The sequence below is a fragment of the Phalacrocorax aristotelis genome, chromosome 17 (genome assembly GCF_949628215.1).
Source record: "Phalacrocorax aristotelis chromosome 17, bGulAri2.1, whole genome shotgun sequence".
Classification (NCBI taxonomy): domain Eukaryota; kingdom Metazoa; phylum Chordata; class Aves; order Suliformes; family Phalacrocoracidae; genus Phalacrocorax; species Phalacrocorax aristotelis.
The window spans coordinates 10,713,036-10,733,231 of record NC_134292.1 but is presented as its reverse complement, the minus strand read 5'-3'; the positions used below and the strand labels follow the sequence as shown (position 1 = coordinate 10,733,231).

General features: G+C 45.2%; 1 protein-coding gene across 6 annotated transcripts in view; it reads right to left on the bottom strand.

Moving 5' to 3' along the window:
- GSN (gelsolin) overlaps positions 1–20,196 on the bottom strand; it is a 36,394-nt gene that overhangs the window by 6,536 nt on the left and 9,662 nt on the right. The window contains exons 1-9 of one of the 6 annotated variants that reach the window (XM_075112214.1): positions 19,731–19,748; positions 19,015–19,070; positions 5,482–5,683; positions 4,382–4,536; positions 3,101–3,262; positions 2,719–2,868; positions 2,347–2,436; positions 1,260–1,392; positions 721–809 (exon numbers count right to left, since the gene is read on the bottom strand). In XM_075112214.1, the coding sequence (XP_074968315.1) occupies positions 721–809; positions 1,260–1,392; positions 2,347–2,436; positions 2,719–2,868; positions 3,101–3,262; positions 4,382–4,536; positions 5,482–5,683; positions 19,015–19,047 (1,014 nt within the window). In that variant the 5' untranslated portion in view covers positions 19,048–19,070; positions 19,731–19,748. Of the gene's footprint in view, positions 1–720; positions 810–1,259; positions 1,393–2,346; positions 2,437–2,718; positions 2,869–3,100; positions 3,263–4,381; positions 4,537–5,481; positions 5,684–6,879; positions 7,125–7,182; positions 7,205–19,014; positions 19,071–19,196; positions 19,344–19,730; positions 19,802–20,196 lie in introns of those variants that run through there. The other 5 variants (XM_075112218.1, XM_075112219.1, XM_075112217.1 and 2 more) reach the window with 5 other exon arrangements.

Genomic DNA, 20,196 nt, shown 5'->3' with positions numbered 1-20,196 from the left:
TGTAAGCAGACAGAGAACTGCCTGGTACAACCCTTCTGAGGTCACAGCAGTGAAACGCTTGGTGCCAAGATGTGCTGTTAAGGTCTCACTGACACCATCATCAGAGACACAGCAACCAACAGAACCTCCAGCTATTACCATATGGGGCAGATCTTTTCCCAGAGAAAAGACACATCACAAAGCACCTGTTTTCTGCTGCTTGTGACCACTAGGTTGAAGGGATCTGCTTCTTTCAAGCCAGTGTTACTCAATCTTTAAGCCTCTGTGTAACTACACCTGGAAGGTCCATACTATGACAACCAACAACATGGGTCTCGATGCGCTACAGGATGCAGTCAGCCTCAGGTGAGTTCTGAGGAAGGCTGATGGGACATTAAGCCATTAGAATCATCTCCCTAAAAATAGGAAGGGCAAGTTTATCTACGCCTTCTCTTTTTACCCTTTGGAGAAGGTAATGGAAAAGGTAAAAAAGTATCTGAGAGGAAAAAATGTTAAATACTAGTTGTGTTGGGGTAAATGCTATTTTAAGGACAGTGTTAGCCCAGCAGCCACACAGCTGTATCTCCCTGCAGAAGAGCAGATCACCCAAAATAGGAGCTACCTGAAGGACCGCTGGCAACACTCGACACGAGCCGTGTTCCAGAGGCAGTGGCCTGTGTGGGAGAAAAGTAACCCCAGTGGTGCCTGGGGGTTGGCCACAGGTGGGCTGCACGTCCTTACCTGGGTATGCTTTGGATAACCCATCTTATCAATGAACTCAGAAGCTGTTTTCAGCGCTGCCTTCTTCTCTTCAGAGTTGGCATTCTTGCCTTTAATGAAAATAGAGAGAAAAGAGGTCAACTTTTTAAAAGTTCTGCATACTCACGGAAGAAACCATCCCAGGTACTTCTACCTTTTGCAATAGTAGAAGGGCCCAGCCTCCCAGCTAGATGAGGCCAAACAGCAAACGTTCGATCTCTTTTATGCCTTTTGCAATGGCTGAGAGAGCACAATTGCCTTTCTACTCATGAAAGTAATTTAATTTTTTCTTCCTGGTTCCCAGGACTCTCCCTTTAACTCTCTACATCAAAGACCCTATACCCCAGCACCTGACATTTCAGATGAGAGTGTTGTTCTGAGACTGTTGATGCTACCCGAACCTGCCCTGAAAAGCACCACCACCACCACCAAGTGTGTATGCTTCCCACCCAGCTTGAAAGAAACAGGAGTTGGTAACTGGATGAAGATCATCATCAGCTTCACCCACATCTCTATGGTACCTTTCCAAACAAAGATCTTTCCATCTGTGCCATGGTCCAGAATGAAGCAGTCATCCGTACTCAGGGCCGCCTGGGAGAAGGGGTTCTCATCTGCCACCAGGGAAACTGCCATGTTCCCAGCCCCGTTGGAGACCTGGGATAACAAGCACAGAAGTTAGATAAGGCATCTTCTGTCCCCTCCAGTTTCACGGCAATAGTCCAGAACTCAGGGAGTGGAAGGGAAATCAATTTGAATGCACTGGCTGCTTCAGGCACTATTGTTTCTCAAACAGGATACCTTTGACACGGCAACAGACAAAACCATAACATTTTCTCTGAAGATTTCAAGTAATTCCAGCAAAGCAGATAGATCAAAGAAAGAATGACCCAAAATGATAAATATCCTTGGTGCACAAGCAGCCAAGAAATATCTTATCAAGGAAACCAACCACTCCCAAGATCTGGAGGGGGTGGTCCTGGTGACTGTGAATAGGCCTCCCAGTGCCAAGTGGGTTGGGTTTAATAGTCCGAGTTCCTGTTCTTACTAAGTATAAAGGTCCACATTACAAACCACCTTGGCAGACATTCACCAAATCATTTCTCTACGGCAGCCTCTGGTAGATTCCTCCCAAGAAGTCTTCGACAATCTTCTACGCTTATGCGAGCTGATGGCAAATGTTACCTTCCAAATCATTGCTTCGTCATGCTCACTGGATGTAGAAAGGGGTAGATCCTGGTTCTCAGACTCACTATTTCTAGTTCTTTCCTGTCATCTTCCTAACACAATGTCTGATAACACGAAGAAAAACACCCTTTTTTTCCCCCCCCATTTGTTTCACACTCCGCCTTTCCCTCAAAGATTCCTGGAACGTCCCAGCTGTCTCGCTACAGTCAGCAGTGGCGATAAGGACAATGGAAAGCATGTGGGTATGCAGCGTAAGCAACCATGGTCCATACATACGGCTTCATAAAAAGCTAACAGCGGAATGAGGCAGCAGCAGGACTCAGGTCAGCTCAGCTCCTCTCTGCTATTCCAGCTCCAGCTAATTGCGCAAAGATTCCCAGATAACCATTCTCCACAAGGTTATTTGTCAGAGTTTTGTGTTACCTTATAGAGCTTAGCCAGCTTTCTATTGGCTGTATCAATTCTGGTGTCATCAGAAGCACCTGGTGGCAAACTGGGCTTTGGTCCCAGGACCTGTAAGAGAGAGAAAAAAATTACCAGCCAGTCCAAGAGAATCTCTCTTCCCCAGATGCTCCAGCCACAAAAACAAGGAGGAGAAATTCCTAGATCAACAACAGTGAAAATATACCCTGATGTCCCATAGATGCAGAGGACCAAGGCTGCATTGAATCGAGTGTTTATAGCACTAACACTTAATATGTGAAACACACTCCTGAGCCTATCTACCCACCGCACCCCTCCTTCCACGCACCACCCTTCCCACTCCAGCCCAGAAAAATGGATGAGGCAAATAACCTGAAGCATTTCCTCCCGCTCTGATCCTTCCTCCGAAACGTAGACCTTGGCGCGACCATTCCGCTCGTTGTCCCGAATCCCCTTGGCCAGCACAGTGGCCTTCAGCCGTTCTTGGCGGTTGCTGTCGGAGCCACACCACTGAAAGATGTTCTGGAGGAAAAGAGAAAGACCGTGCAGCTGTCAGAGCATAACAACCCCCTCTCTAAATAAGACGGCAGTATGGCTGGCACTGGAAGGTTTTAAAGGGCTGGCTATACTGTGTTTCAGAATGCTCAACACTTGAGGCAGCTTCAAGAGAGTGGGGGGTAAAAATCCTTAGGCGAACTGCAGGCATCTCCTGCCCCTGCAAGTCTGCTAAACTTGTCTTTTACATGGTACTTACACTGCCAAGGTCAAGGATGAAACAGTCCCCTGTGTTGAAGCTCTCCCAGGTGACAGGGACCTCTGTTGCTCGGACTGCTCGCCTGCCTTTGACCTGCAGAAGCCTCTGCACAGTTACTTCATTGGGAACCACATGTCTGAAGCCAGAAGCCACGCCACCAGCCTAAGGGAAAACAAAGAAACAACAATTCACACTCATGCTGTTGCTTCAGAAAAAATGAAAATCGTACTGACTTGCTGTAAGTGAGCAGTTTTTGCCTCTCTCAGGAAAAAGGGCCATCAGCGGCTTGCAGAGAGTGCTAGTTTGCCCAGGCTGGGCTTTCGTAGAGCATATATTTATCGATACATCCCAGCCACCCAGCCCCAAAGTATCTAAGCAACACTGATACAATAAAGTTGGAGATCTCCAAATTTGAAGATCACCACAATAAATTGAGGTATTAATAGGTTTTTGACTGGTGAAGAGTGTATTTTCATGTGTGTTATATGTCCTGCCTACCAGAAATGATCCCAATCTCAGGATTCACCTTCTCTGCTGACAGAGAGATCCTTGGAATTACTTGTCAATGTAGGCAACTGGACTAATGCCAGTTATCCTCAAAAAAAAAAAAAAAGCACAACCAAATTCAAATGAATGAAAGTAACAACAAATGAGTGGGAAATACGCAAAACAGAAAAACTAGGGAAGTCTTAGACGTGAGGAAATGCAAGCACTTTGCTAGCATTTGGCCTGATATCGCTTTCCTTATGCCACCGTTCTTGTCTATATGTTGCTACTTCTTCTATTCCACTTTACTGCTATGGCATGGAAGAGTAACTCCCACTACTATTCCTCTACTTTATCAAAATATTATGTATGCCACGGAGGTGGGCTGAGCACAAAAAAAGACTGGAAAGGTCAAACTCTGTTATGTAAGTGGGGAGAAATTAAATCTACTGGGTAGGCGTTTCCCATTAACTCAGATGATGGTTTCTTAAATTCATTCCAGACGTCTTGGAACTGTTCTTTCCTCTGCTTCTCGAAGAAAAACAAAACCTCGATTCTGAAAGTTTCCCAGGGCTTTGCTTGTGTATTATTAATTCAGCCAAAGCTCTCCCCACTGGGATCTGCTGTTCCCCACCCTGTCAGTTCCAACTCATTGAAAACATCTGGTTGAGAATGGTTTTTAAGCAACTGGAAAAAGGGCAATTCTCGTTCTTCTGAGAATCGGGCAGTGGGCAGGATACCATTTCTTGCAAACTTGATTCAGCCTGCTAGTATAAAGACCCAGTCATCACCTACCTTGTACTTGATGCCAGATTTGAAGTACCCCAGGAAAGTTGAGGACTCGTGGCCTTGCACTTCGCGATGCTGAACAGCCTTCCCTTGAAGGTAGTCGTCCATCTGGACAGTGAATATGGCAGCTGCCCCACGCTCATCTTGAGAGCTTTCATCTCCTACGAAATGAAAAGGGAACAACTTGGAGGGAATGCAGCGTTTCTGCCTCTACATCAACTGTGCACAAACACCAGGGCGAAAGCAGGTTACCCGGAAGTTTAGTTTCCAGGAGGGTCTGCAGAATAGCCACTTCCAAACTTTTCTAATAATGACTCCAAACAACAGCATAAACTCTATTTTTCTGGCAGGCTTACACCATCGTTACTGCTGCAGCCCCACTGCTTCACAGCTCTCTCTTTGATAGGTATCGTTCACTTTTCTTTTGCCGTTTCACCCTGTCCTGAAAGGAAACTTGCTATGGAGCAAACACAGAGAGATGGATCTGCAGGAAGGCATTACCAGGGTTTATGAAGGCTGTAGATACTAAGGGGCACCAGTTTCACAGCAGTTTGCCTTGCTGGAGCTCTCTGGTGTAGAAAAGATATTGGGAGATGGCAGATACGACAAGCCACCATGCAAGCATCTTACATAGCTTTAACTAGGATATCGTTAAAGAGTCTTGGTTTTGCAGGATGTCAGAAAGCCTTGCCATGTTACTCAGTGACATTTCCTGCCAAAGGCCAGGTAGGAGGTCTGAACTTCGGGGGGAAGAACCCCACCCATTGAGTCAGGAGGATAACAACGAACCTCCATCCTTTCTAATTGAAAGAGCCGCCCCTCTCGTCTGGGATCTTGTCTTTTCTGTGACCCTCTGGAGAACAGGACTCATTCTCTCATTTTGATGAGAAAAAGGTATTTCTAGGTACAGTGATGGCTGTACTCTCTATTGCAGAAACCGTTTCAAATATGTAAGTAGCACTATATGCACCCAAAATTGCATTCTCACTGGGCTGCCAGTTCTGCTTTTTATTTCCTTGGGTAACACTGTACAAGGCTGGGGTAGTGAGAGGAACAGAGTTCACTTGCAGCTCTCCAACCAGCAGGGGCACTCCCATCAGACTTACCCAACCAGAAATGCAAGTCATACTGGAGGTTCCCATTCCGCTGTCTGATGGTGTTCAGCACCAGATAGGAATCTCCCGTGAAGAAGTCTCCATACAGATTTTTTGGCACTGGTACCAAATCAAATTTCTCAATCCTCCAAATCTGAAGGCCAGGCTCCTTCCCAGCCTTCAAAAACTCGGCGTGTTCCACCATGCTGACAGGCTAGGGGCGAAATAGAGGATGTTGTTCATTATGCACAGTACAAGGAAGCGCATGTTTAAATTATATTGCTTCTGATCCTTTAACTACTGTTCCAGGCAACAAGTGGGAAGTTTCCTTTTTTCTCTTGCACTGAATTTTGAAGGAAAAACAAAAAGCGGGTGTGGGGTGGGAGTCTCTGAATTGATCACTGTTAATTTTCACTTCCAACCAACTCTACTTCCTGGCTTATTCCCGGCTTACCCAGTCCTAGCCTCTCTTTTCTGTCCACCTCTCCTGATTTTACTCTATATATTTTCTTCACTAATTTATAGCTTTTCAATATGGCACGTAAGTGAAAGTCTAGTCCCCTTGCTGGATATTCTTTTCTACAAATGCTGCATGACGCTCAAGACCGTAGGAAACAAACCCCTTTTAACTATACATGTTGTACATCTTGCACAAACATTATTCACAGTTTTCCTAAAACCTGTGTTAACTTATCCAGCTCTTTCTGGAAAATTTTGTGAATATCAAAGTTAGATAACGAACAGGTTTCTTGTATCTCTTCTGTTCTGACCTGTTACTTCAGTACGTCTGTGTAACTGTTGCCTTACAGGAATGACACTAATATGCACAACATTCTGTCCTAAGGACATTGCAATTTTGGTTTAATACGTTGTCATATTAATGCAATGTCGTAACAGTATGCAATCCATTCTATCAACAAACATAATGAACACTTTTCTATAACTATAGTATAAAAGAATTCACTTCGGTAGTACTGAAAGGAAATAAAACATTTCTGTTGTATTGGCAAAGGAAGTTTCCCCACGTATTGCAGCATGCCTTTGAGTAGGATCAGGTAACAGGGAAGAAAAAATTAAAATGTTACACTAGAAGCATCCAGTATTTTGACAAAGAAGATAGTTCACAGTAGCTGATGGACAGAAGTACAATACGCTCAGCTTTCAAGGCAGAAATAAAGAATGTTACAAACTAGAAAGCAAAACGGCAAGTTAGGTACAGAAGTGATTCCTAAGCTGAAATCAGATATCAATGAAAGCTGGAAAACAACTTTTAACGTTATGGCTCCAGTCAGCCTGATGTAGCTTCTCCCAAATTCCCACTATAAAGTTGGACAAACTCTTCAGAAAGAGCTAAAAGAAATAATTGAAAAACAAGTTTTACAACGTTTAATTGTGATGTTAATCACTTACCACAGCTGAAAGCACAACAGCTGCTGTAACAACATACCCAAGCCCTGCAACAGACATGGAGCTACCACAGTTCAGCTTCAGAGCCATCGTGCAAAAAATGCTGAGAAAAATATAATTAAACGTTTGTTTGCCCATTTCCAACAGCAAATGGGCTTCTCCCTTCTTCTGCAGGAGCTGTAGGGAGTCCCAGCTCCCTCCTCTTGCTGCTAGTGAAGATGAACCGCAGAAGCCGACCTTTTATCAGGGACAAACACACCCACCCCCTCCGCAATATAGGGGCGTAACATGTTTGTGCAAACAGACCTCTTGGAAGTCTCGGAGACTCCTTCAGCCATTTACAGATGCTTAATCCCAGCAGGCAATAACTCAAGACAATGTGCTATCCATTACGGCCGACAGTGCAATTCTGTTCAAAGCCAAATACCTTGTCATAAGGCCAAGAAGAGAGGAAGAAGAGACATCAGAAAGAGCGGCAACATTTTGTCAGCTGCAAACTGCAAATAAATGGCAAGTTGATGAGATGCAGAGGAACAGGAAGGCTGTTCCAGATGGCAAGGGCTGCAGGGGAAGAGATTTTCAAGACGAGAACAGAGAAGCATTGAAAGGATAAGCTGAATAATCTGAGGATGGAGGGAACACACCTTCATCTCTCTGAACTTGTCAGAGGAGCAAAACGCAAAATTCAGCATGTGCTTTGTGTGTCTTGCACCTGAATGCAGTCTCCGCACGAGCTACTACCAGAGTAATGCACTCTGGAGGTGTTTGAGGTGGACCACTGTGTTTCAGCTCGTGTTAGCAAAAAGGGCATGAGTAGTCACGTAGGTGACAGAACAAGAGCTAATTCAGTAATTTCACAACCAAATATTACTGAGGGTGTAGCAAGACCCTGTGACAGGAATGTTCAGTTCAGTGGAATTACAGTATAGAATGGAATTACATTGCTGATTGCAGCAAACCGATGATCTGCCACCAGTGAAGAGCTTGGTCTTCCAACCACCTCACACTTCAGCAAGCCAGTCTATCACATTTTCCAAGTGTTTGCAGTAAGTAAACCGTGCAGGAAGAGTTGTATCCCCCTTTCCATTGCTGCACCCCAGGAACAGAGCAGCCCTATGCTCTTACCGGAGAGTGGAATGTCTCCTGGAGGTGCAAGGGGCAGTGTCTGTGATACAGCGTCTGCCAAGCACTGCCCGAGGGATGTGCAGAGACCTGCCTCAGACATGCTCTCTGGTATGTGGCTTTGAATATCCTGGAAGGTCAAACAAGAATCCTAGGAGGAATGTATATAATGCCTACACATAGCTGTGCTGCTGGTTACTCTTTTGCTCTTAATGCACCCAGGGATCAATTACTGTCAGTCTGAGGTTCCCACTTTCAGAATCTCTCAAAAGATGTTTAAATAAGGGGGCAATTCCTCCACTCACAGTAGTCTACAACAAAACTTCCATAACAGAAAGATCAGCCCCCACTTTGTGCTTTCTCCATTCTCCCTGGGAATATTTTCTTTCGCTCTCTCTCATTAGAACACTGCTTCTCTGTTGTCCAAGCTGATGCATTTTGTTTTGAAATGTCATTGGCAAATGAAATTGGCAAACTCTGATTTAGTTTAATGTACCTTTGAAAATTTCACTGGAAATTCTCAAACTGAAATAGATGATAACAAGGATGTCTTAGTCTTGCTGTTATTTCTCATCTCTGTGAGGAAGATCAGAGTGTCAAAGGTCTAAGACGCAGTGAAAAAAATGCTGGAACCCTGACTCTGAGGAAGCCAGCTGTGAAAGGCTTCTGCAGCTGCAGCATACCCAAACCAAGATGACTGGATTGTGAAACATTAGAAAGAGATGGGTCCCTTCCAAATGGAAAAATACTTTGCGCTTTTTATTAATAAATACCTGTATAGTGCCACATTTGGGCAAACCTCACAGACTGAAGGCAAAAAGCCTTATAATAATCTTCTTTGTTAGCCTCCCATTTTAGGATGCACTGTCATCTACATATATATGCTTATAAGCATATAGGATATTTTGGAAAAACAACTTATTTGGTCTTCTAATTAACTTGGCATTTTATAAGGTTTGCCCTCAGTCCAAGCTTGCATTGCCAACAAGTTGCAAATTGCAAATACATGCAAAAGAGGGCAAAAGGGCTGCAATGAATAAATTGTGTATTATAGTGATCTTTGGTAAAAATTCATCTGAAGCATGTCTGAAGGGAATAAGCGTACTATCGTCCAACAACTGGTATGGTTTATTACTGCTGTCAGCAAATGTTGCATTGCTAAATCAAGCCACAGAAATCTGTGCTCTGGACGTTTTATTGAGGGCACATGCCAGATGAGATTGCCAGGGCCCTACCGAAAAGCATGTCCTGTAGGAGACATGGGAAAAAGGCAAATTTCAAGCTAATGAAACTGTCCAGCTTAGTTAGAAAGGGTGCTATGCAGAGCCAACGTCTTATGCAAAGGAAAGTTATTTAAGGAAAACAAGGAAAGGGTTTGGAATACAGGATTTCAGCACAGATGGATCTTCCAAAAGACACTTGGCTGCATAATGATAAAAACAAGAACTTCAGAAGTCCAGTGATTTGAGCAAACAGTGGAAGACAACAACTTATTATAGTATCCAGATGTGCAGTTATCATAATCCTGACAGGCCTAGCTGAGAGTGACATATAATGGAGACTGGCCTACAGAAATAACTGCAGGGATACACTGACTATTTACTAAACACAAAACGCAACACTTGGTATGTGAGGGAAGCTGACACTGTGCAAAAGTCTGCGTCTGGCTCACAGACCAATGGCAAAATTTAGAGGTATCTTCTTCAGGACAGTGTTAAATGATTTTCCTGAGGCTGGAGGCTGCTTGCTTCAGAGGAAAGGCCAGAAAAGCCAGCGAGACAGGCCGTGTAGTCTCTCTGCTCAGCAAACCTGACATTCTTGCCCTGCTGTGCAACCTCTCTGTTATGGTGCTGTCGGGAGCCTTGATAGCTGATACTTTCACCATTTCTGATCCCGGACTCAGTAGTTTTCTCTCCCGGTATCCAGTCCGAACACCTTTCTTATTTCCACCCTGCAACTTCTAATAAACAGCTCTCTCTGCCTCCCTCCCTAAATACTTCCATTTATGTTCTTTACATTCATCCCTGTGCCTCCCACTCATCTGTCACAGAGTCACTCTACGCCCTCATAAACTGATGCCATCAGCACTTCTGCCATTTGTCTTTCCTCTGAACGTGTTTCTGCCAAGAAGAGCTGCACTGCTCAGATGTGGCCCTGTACAACTATGCTGAAAGGAATGCCCTGTTCCCTTCAAGAAAAACCTGTGGACACAGAGGCCAGAATCTCTTAGACTGTCTCATCACACTACAAAGTCCGTTAGAGGGAATAATTAGTGCCTAGTTCCTCCACATCACCTAAAGGGTCACATCTTCACACCTACCACCACCTAAAGCACCTAACGATGCTATCTAAAGTATCCTTCTATGGGACAATATCATCCAATACTGACTAGGGAAAAAAAAGAAGAGAAAAACCTTTATTCAGTTAGGCTCCAGTCTGATCCTGACTCAACCTCAAACATTCAGAGCAGCTTTACCAAAGCTGGAGGAATGCACACACTCAACTAAAACATCCTCTGACTTCTGGTATTGCCAGAGTATTTCAGAACACAAAATGCACAAGACAGTAATGATAATAATTTCACAATTTTTAAATTAAATAATTATTAAAGCGAGACTAAATACAATGGAAAGGGTATAAATATTTAGTAGCCAGTTCCTCCACCTGACAGCAAATAATAGCTCACTGGGCATTCCTCACAACACTGTGTACTCCAATGTTTCTAAGACTATAAAGAACATATATTTTTAAGCCATTCAATGACACCTCTGGAAGGTTGTTTTTTTTCCCTGGATACTGACTTTGTGGGTGAAAGAAGAAATAAGTGCAGTGGTTCATTTAAATAGACTCAGCTGTAAAGGGGCTTATGCCTTGAGAAGGAAAGAGACATTTTAAATGAGTATTTACATGAAACAGAGACCCAGAGTTCTGATCACTACATTAACGCTTCCTGGTTTAAAAGAAACAGTACTTGTGGGGTGAGAGGGCTCATTTTCCTTGGACAAGGCATCAGAGAGAGAACTCCGTCTCACATTCAAAAAACCACTGTTCAATAGTTTACTCTCCTTGCAGCTTCTGTCCAGTCACTGGCCACTTACAAGAGAAAAACAAACATAACATCTTTTTGGAGCTACAGTTAATTCGTGGAAATTCACACATGTATAAACCCACACATATAGTAAGGGCTTACCTGCACGGGGCTGCTCAGGAAAGGGGGGTTGAGTTAAATGAGACTGTGAAATAAGGGGTGGTAGGCTAGAACACCGTGTGGTTGTTCTCATTTACAGCTCCAGTGTCTGGCTCATGATAGGTTTGGTTAATTTGTCTGAACTTGCTGCGTAAGCAAAGCCCACACAGGAAGGTCTGCAGCCAACATTATGCTACACCACAGACTATCTAAAACACCTGCTGGTTACTTCTGGAACAATTTCTGCATTTCTAAATGGCAAAGGCTTTATTTTTTATTGTAATGGATAATATTTACAGAGCATCAAAATAACTTGCAAATACAGACTGAATTTCTAAAATATGGAGAGAACAGTAAATCTTAGTAGAGTCTGTATCCACACAACATTTGTGCTGCAAAAAAGCTTCTTGTGCACCAATCCTTACAGTTCCTATAGGGCAAACAGTTGCATCTCCACCCGGCTAATTCTCTCTTTCCCTCTTATTTATTTGCCAAAAATTGCCTGGAAAATATAGACTGCTCCAAAGAAATAATAGTGTATCTCCTCAGGAAGAGAAAGACTCCCTTGTCTCACAGCATCCCAGACCTCCTATATCAAGCACTGGAAGAAGTAAATCGCCACCGTGTTTCTGCTGCAACAACAGGAAAACCATAACTCACTGTGTTTTGCAAGCAGCAAAGTGGTACAATCCTACTAGCATGATTAATGCAAGCAAAATCAACAGGTTGTACTTGCAACAGCAAGAGCTGCAAGAGCAGCAAGAGCTGCATTCTCCAGATCACTGTCTGAAATAATGACACTGAAGAGATCAAATGTGCCACAAATAAAGTTATTTGCTCACTTCAGGTTTAGCTACTTCTACACTTTGAAGAGAATCTATGCTTTCTGACTACGCATGCAGCCATTTCTTTTTTTCTCTGATTCTTTGCCGACCCATAAAAACTCAGATGACTTTACAAAGGTTATGAGAGTCAACACTACAGCCATTCAATTCTGACAATAAAAACTCAAGACATGATGCTGCATAGAACAGAGGAAGGAAGACAGCTCAGTGCAGAATTAACAGCTGATGACAATGCATACTGAAAATGAAAATACTTGTCTTTTCCTTCTAGCCTCCTTGCCAAAATATCATGTATTACGATTAACTCTTCAGTAAGCCACTGAAAGTAAGTCTTCAGGAATTTCGGCTTTGTTGCCAAGGTGACAGGCATTGAAAAATACCTAAAATGGCAGATTAGATCAGTTTTCAGTCTCCAGAGAGCCCTAAATTCATATACTCACGTAACTATAAACAACCCCTTTCCTTCCATGCCCTGAAGGAGCCAGTAAACAAAGCTTATTTGGGACCAGAAAAAATTGGCGTGGAAGAGCCTCCTCCTACCCTAGCCACGGTGACTCCACACACTATTTCAGTGCTCTATATGGGGAGCAGCATAGCTAATGGTATTCCTAGCAGCTACAGCTTAGCAGACGCAGCCAGCCACAAATCCAAAAAACTCAAACTGGCGTGGCCCCTTCAGCAGCTTCCTCCTTCATTTTAAATATGCATCTGTATCCAAGAAGAACTCAGATCAACAATCCTGGTCATAAAGTACAGCGTTATCTGTACAACTGGCAAGTAGGTTTCTGCATTCAGAAGTTAAAATTCCTAGTAAACCACTTTAGCAAATTAGAACACCCAGATGATTTGAGTATTGTTCACTTTTTCCAGCTGTTTGTTTGCATTATGAGTCATGTCAGCTCTATTCTCGTCTCTCTACCTTTTGAATATGATCCACTTAGTAAACACAGAGCGTTCAGCCCAATGCACCATGGCTAAAAACTTCAACACAAAAGCCTGAGTTTCTCCTCAGCTGCACTGAGGTAAATTGGGAAGATTATTACTTACACGGGAGAAGCTTTTGGAGAATATATAGGTCTCCCATATGAAACACACCCAGAGAAAATCTGCTGATACGATCTACTGTTTAAAAGTCCTACCTTAAGAGCATACGTGAGAGCTGAATCATGCGCTTAAATACACACAGCATAGATTAAGTATGGATCAGTGGAAACCACAGACTACTTTCATTCAGTTGCGAGCAAATATGAAGCCTGAATTATACTCAAACACAAACCATTGTTTAGTGCTTAGAACGTGTCTTAAAGGAGTGTTTATGTAACCCATAAGACACCATCCAGTACATTAAAATATGACTCCCATCCCATATTATGTCCCATAGAGATATCTGGCAGTGACAGCCAAACACATTAATGGAGTGAAGACATGCCTGTGGTCAGCTGCAGGGAAATGACACAGATGTTCTTCCTCTAGTCACCACGTCCTGACTGTGTACAGGGGAAATCATCTGCAATTTCATGCAAACTGTTTTTCCCCTGCAAAATAGCCAATACATTCCTCTGCAGCACAAAAGCCTGTTCAATCCATTATTCATAACCCAAGGAAGAACAGAGTAATATATTATTACTAGAGAAGGGCTGGAAACCAGAAGAGATGGCCTAAAATGAGTCCAAAAGGGAAGCATGAAACATGGCCTTGCACTGTAAGAGTAGCATCAGACAGAGACGACTAGGTGAAAGCAATTACAATAAGCCGCTACAACATGGACAATAAGGAAAAGAGAAGTACATGCAAATATTAAGGTTGAGCATAAATGATCTGTGAGTAAGAATCACGTAGGTGAAATTTTGTCTTAAGCCATGCTGACGCGGCACAGCACATCCAAGTCCTCCAGCGAGCCCACCACAGGGCCCAGCCTTGCTGTGCTGCAGCAGCAGCGGGAGCCCGGGGTGACTGCACAGAAACCCTGCCTCAGTGAGCTCCTGCCTTCCAAATCACCTCCACACAGCATTTGTCTTTCCATCTCAAAAACTGCCCAAGACATGAAGCAACTCAGAATTAACAGAAACTAGTTCACTTAATACACAATCAGAATGCTTCTTCTAGATCAGGGACAACGATCACAACATGAGGCATGGCTGAGAGTTACAACAAGCGTAGTTTTTGGTACCTGCGTTTACCTGCTGACAGGCAAAAGAGACTGACCTACTGCTACGATCGAAAGCTTCCTTTCCCAGCACACACAAGCACAGGCAGCTCTGCCCGCAGAGGAGACAGGACTCCCATACTTCTCATTAAGTAGTTTTCTTCACAAACATCCACTTCTGAGTAAATCAATGTGGAGACATACAGAGATATTAGAGTTCCTCTTTCCATTTTGCTACCAGTTCTCCTAACACAGGCAGGTGTGGCCACTGCATTAATGACTCTTGCTTGAAGAGACAGACCTTCTCACCACAGCTGTTTTCAGCTCCAAAACCAGCTGCCTTGGCAGCAGGAGCGCTCAGCTCCCATCCCCACTGCATGCAGCCGCAAGAGGGCAATGCTATAAACAGACATGCCAAAATACTCCCTTCTTCCTCACAGCAAAGTGTTTGCAGCTCTCCCCCTGGTCATTAACAGAGGGGGTTTATTTTATTTTATTTTTAGCAGGATACAGGCTTCGGTGTTGAGGAACCACAGGCATTCTCAAACCAGACAGCCTGGAAGAAGGGAAAGTCCTACTGGTGATAGCTCTCAGCATGGCAGTCTCCATCCATCCTGAAAGATCCCAGGATGATTCATTTCTTCCAGTGTTTTAAAGACACTGTTTTCAATTGTAGCTGTATTTTTACTGTGTGTGGAAACAGTCAGTAAATAACATATGTTTAAACTTTGTTTTTGGATGGCGTCCCACTGACTGACTACCTCCTAATACAAACAGTTGTTTCTCCCTCTCCCAGTTGTGCTGGGAGATCAGCAGAGATAAGTTCCAGCTCTTCAGGTTCTCACTGGGAGGTGAATGATGGACAGAAGAGGAGAAGAGGAAGGGAAAGACCGAAGACATAGCCTGCAGTCAGAAAAGAACACTTTAAAATGGGTAAAAGGAAAAAAGAAGTCAAAAACCTTCATAGTCTATACCATCTAAGCCTTCCACCCAGGCCCCATCACATCCCAAATTTTGATCAAAAAACCTGACATATCCCAATGGGGGACGCAGCTACCAGCTAAGTTCTCATCCACCCCAAGGTGGGGAAAAACAAACCGACAAACTAAAATAAAGGTTATTCTCCAGAGGAAAGCATGAACAGGCAGAAACCGCCACAATACCAACCAGCTCAACCACTCCAATGTCAGCGGCACCACTGCTCTCGCTCAGCTGAGCGCCAGTGATCCAGCACGGCTATTCCGGTCTGGCATTTTCAGGTTGCCAAGCACTGCAAAGCACCCCAGGAAAAAAACTGCTAGAGCTCTATTTAACTCCACTAATGTCAGAGCTCTATTTAACCTTGCAAATGCATCATCAGTGGATAATCAGAGATAAATACTTGACAATCCTGCTGAGTCAAATGCTTACTGTTAAAGGCTGCTACTTCCCTTCCTAATTTTTCTGACCATGCTTTCCTTCACTGAGCAGGTGTGAAGCACTGAATGTTGACATCTTACCAACACTGTCTGATCTGATTTCACCTATGATGGGATTTAAGTGACATACTGCAAGGCAGCCCTCTTCCAGCGCCCTGGCTACACACCCAGATCAGCAGGCTACATCCTCTGCACTGTGATGGACGTAATAGGGCTTGTGCGAGAGAAGCATTCACTGCTATGATCAGGCAAGTACCAGCAGCGTAGCTGCACCTGGAGGGTATGAGCATATTGGTGCATGTACAAGAGAGCCACCTAGCAGTGTGCCAAACAGCTAGTAAGGGGCCTGACAAATCTGCTCTGGTGATCAGTGTACTTTTGCTATCAGGGAGTTGAAGACTGTAGGACGTAGTGTAAATATTGGAAATTTGCCAAAGTCTGTGACTTCTTGGGAAGCAGAGATGAGGCAGAAGCATATCCTCTGAAATCTAGGCCTGGCACGTATAAAGTCTGTTCAGTCACTCCTACTGCTTTTTTTTTCTCAAAAAAAAAAAAAAATCAATCTCAAAGTAAAATTTTGATTTACTTTTATTCTCCTTACTTTAAAAAAAAAAAATCTGAATGCAACCTTCAGTTCAGGAACTCCCTAATCATGACAGTTCTTGACTGCCAAAAGTCAGAAGAGTAGACCTGAGAAAAACTGCCCATGCATTTTTCCATTCTCCTTTTGTCTAAACATCTGCTGCGAGCCGCGTGTCAGAAAGGAGATACTGCCGAACCAGTGTGACAGCTTCTCTGCTCCTGTGCCAAAGGACTATATCTGACTGCACTGCCTGTTCACACTGCCATCGTTTTGTGGAGCCTCCTGCAGAAAAATACTTCACAAATTGACAAAACGCAGTTTTAGGCTCAGTAGTTGTGCACGATCCCCACCTAGGGAGTTTGCGGCTGATATTGGAAAAAAAGTTCCAGCACAGCTCGTAGCCGAGAACTCCAGCAAGTTTATTGTTTTTATGAGAAAAGAATTAATCATCCAGAGCATTTCTTTCCAATTCCCTTAGGCTTCTTAGTGTCTGAAGTGATAAATGAATAAAAGAGAAAAGACAAGGACTTGAACTAATGCTGTGAGAAGCAGAACAACTGACATGACAGAGGGACACGAAGCAATAAACTGCACCAAAAAAAGATAACTTGAGGTTTTCTTCTTAACGTAAAGCCTCAGTGACCTTTGAAAGCCACTGGACAAGACACCTTCAGAGTCTTGCATTTGAAAGTATTCAAGAGATTACAAGCAACGTATAAATCACAATATATACCATTTTCTTTTCAGTTTAAATTTTTAGAAGGGATATCAAATACCTGATCTGGAGAATCAGACAACCACTGATCAACAGAAATAATACACAACTTGTTACTGACAAGTTGCTTATATCATAATTTTCTGCCTTTTCATGAAAAGCATTTGATACCAATCAGGCAGAGGCATGTTCAGAACTAGATTACTCATACAGCAATTCCCAAGTGCTGTGAAAGTGAACAAAAAACCGAGAGCAGTCACTTCTTCCTAGACAGTAGTTGGTTATTGTGCCCAAGCTACCTTATATCTATGTTTAACCACGCTTTGCTTTACTGTGATCAATCTGCAACTTGATGACTTCAGTTCACCTTTAAAAGAAAAATTTAAAAGCCTGTTTCTTTTGGTGTCAGGATTCCAAAGCAAAGCTGGGAAATGGTCAGTTTGCAAAGTTGCATATTCCTGTCCAACATCCTCTTTCACGTACATGCTGCTCAGCACCAACTCTAATGTCTGAGACTGGAATTAAAATGGAAAGCTTGTCTTTGTAAAGTGAGTTGAAAGCAGATATAAATCCCAAGTAATAAAATACGTCACAGTGCTATTTCAAGAACTATTTAGTTCCCACCGGGACTCTGTAAAACACCCGATCTACAACAAAAAGTTATTTTATCTGAACTTGGGGTGCGGGAGGCATTGGTTCAGCATGAGTCTTTGAAGTCAGCTAGCTGCTGTTTCTTACCCTGTGGGCAGGCTCTTACCTCTTCTCCTCTACAGAAGCAGCACTCCCTTAGAGACACTGCTGACCGCACTATAAACTCAGCAAGAGGCTGAAGCACTCACCAAAGAACATAAAGTATCTACAGACACAGCCTTGTAATGGAACGAACCAGGCAGCCAGTCTCTGAGCCGGAGCTGGCAGCAATCCCCCTTGGTAACATTATCAGAACCACAAATGCTATCTCACATCCCTGATTTGGTGATGAAAGGAACAAACTCACAAATGTGTTGGATTTGTGCCTGTAAAATCAAAGTTGAAACCAACAGTAGCATTTTTGCTTTTTCACCCTTTAGACATTCAGAAGCAGATAAAGATTGATGGCCAGGTCAATTTCCCCAGTGTTTTCCCCATAGCATTGGGATTTCATCCAGCTGGAGAAAGCCTCCGCTCCTGGGGAGCAGGAGACATTCTCCTGGGAGCACTGCAGGTACTCAGCTCTCACTAAAACGAGTTGTTCGCTGAACACTCGACCACTGGAAAATCCCTCACTCTATTTAAACACTTAACATTTAAGAAGTTCACCATCCACCTGTGTCACCAATCAGGTGTCACTACACCTCCCGCCCTATCTTCACACTGAATTCTAGTGAAATCCATGAAGCTGGACTTCTCACCACTGCAGCAAGTCAGTGCTGCAACGGGGCCCGTCGATGGTACAGATAAATTTACGCTGACACCCAGGGTTGGTGTATAAGCGCAGAGGACAGCATTCTCATTATCCGCTCTGGAGGTGAACAGCCGAGTTCAGTCCAGAGCCTGAAGCCACACCTAGCACATATAGAGCGGGGCGGGCAGAGCGGCAGCTGCAAGAACAGCAGCAGCCATCCTGTGCAGCAGATGCTAAACAGGGTCGGCTTCTGCTTCTCTCCGCTCGTGGCATGGGTTAAACTTCGATCTCTCACCTCTCTGTAGTAGGGACTACGGAATAAACTAGCTGATGGACAAGATGAAAGAAACCAGTTGCAATAGCTAAGGTTGTGCGAGACCTATCGCTCAGTACTCAGGTTTCGCTTCATTTGCCCAGACAGATGTTATATACAGTATTCTGTAAAACAGTTTGAGAAACCTAAAGGATGAGAGATGTTTAAGGACCACCCCCCCCACTGACTCCAGAGTAGGACACCCTAAGTTGAGCCATGCCATACCCCAGCAAAGGAAATTTTTTTGCTGATACACTTGCATCATGCAGAAGGTTGGTAGTGGAAAATGGAAATTGTAATGATCAGGAAGAAAAATAAAGACTTAGGGGGAAACAGTGCTAGTATCCTTGTTAGCAAAGTTGGATTTTTTACATCCAAAAGCAAATAACATTCAAAGCAGTTTTATTCAAAGAGGATCTACTTACTAATGAGGCCTCCTTGAAACAAGTCATCCCCATAACTTTTTTTTTAAACACTCTTCCTAGGAAACATTTTAAATACGTTTTAAGTGTCTACATTTTTCGAATTTCTATTCAAATAGAGCTTTCAAACATTCTTCCCCCAAGGCAAAGAACAAACCAAACCAAACCCCCGCTGTTCCCATCACCTCAGGAACTCGCACCGACTTTACCGGCGTCCACGGGCTCCCACAGCCCGGCGGGGCGCGGGGGCGCCCGGCCCCGCTCCTCACAGGTGCCCCCTCAGGCCCAGCCCGGCCGCTCCCCGGCGCTTCGGCCCTTCCTTCCTCGGGGTTGTCACCCGCACTCTCCGGGCGGCTTAACGCACCAAGCCAAGCTCTCCGAAGGACGGTAACTCCCAGACCGGAGGCACCGCGAAGTTTGAGGCGTTTGTGCTGATGGAAGTCACGGACACCGAGCGCGCCGCCGTCCTGGCAGATGCCGTAGGGAACGCACCGAGCTGGGACCCGGGCGCCCTGCGAGGGGCTAACAGCCCCGGGCCGCCGCGGCCACCTCCTCCCTCCGCACCCCCCCACCCCCGGGCGAGGACCCCACGGCTTCCCCTCAGCTTGAGGCAGCCGGGTGTGGGGGTCGCGGGGAAGAGGCTCCCCCTCACGGCCCCCTCAGCGCCCCGGGGGGTGGGACCCCAGCCCAGCCCCGGGAAGCTCCAAGCCCGGCCCTACCTGGTGCTGGCGCTGGCGGGGCTGAGACAGCTGCCGGGAGCGGGGCCGGGCGGGGCCGGGCAGCCCCGGGGGCGGGACGCGGCGCGCCCCCGCCCCAGCCCCGCCGCTCCCCGCCGCCGGGGGCGCGGCCGCCGGGGCCAGCTTAGGGTGTCTCGGCCGAGCGCGGCGCTGGGGACGGGGTCGCCCGTAACGGCGGGGCCAGAAACGATGGCGGGGCCGCCCGTGATGTCGCCGGCAGCCGTGTGCGCCTCGGCCCGCCCGGGCCCTCCGCCACCATTTTGTTGCAGGCGCGTTACCTCAGCCCCCCGCAGGACCCGGCTTCCCCTGCCCGCCGGACCCCGGGCCGGGGTGGCTGGAGGGGGAGGTTGCGCCTTCGCTCCCCTTGTCACACCCAGAGAAAGGGTTTGAAAGGCAGCCCCGTCGGCACATCGCCGCGAGGTCGGGGCGACAAGGGACCCACGCCGGG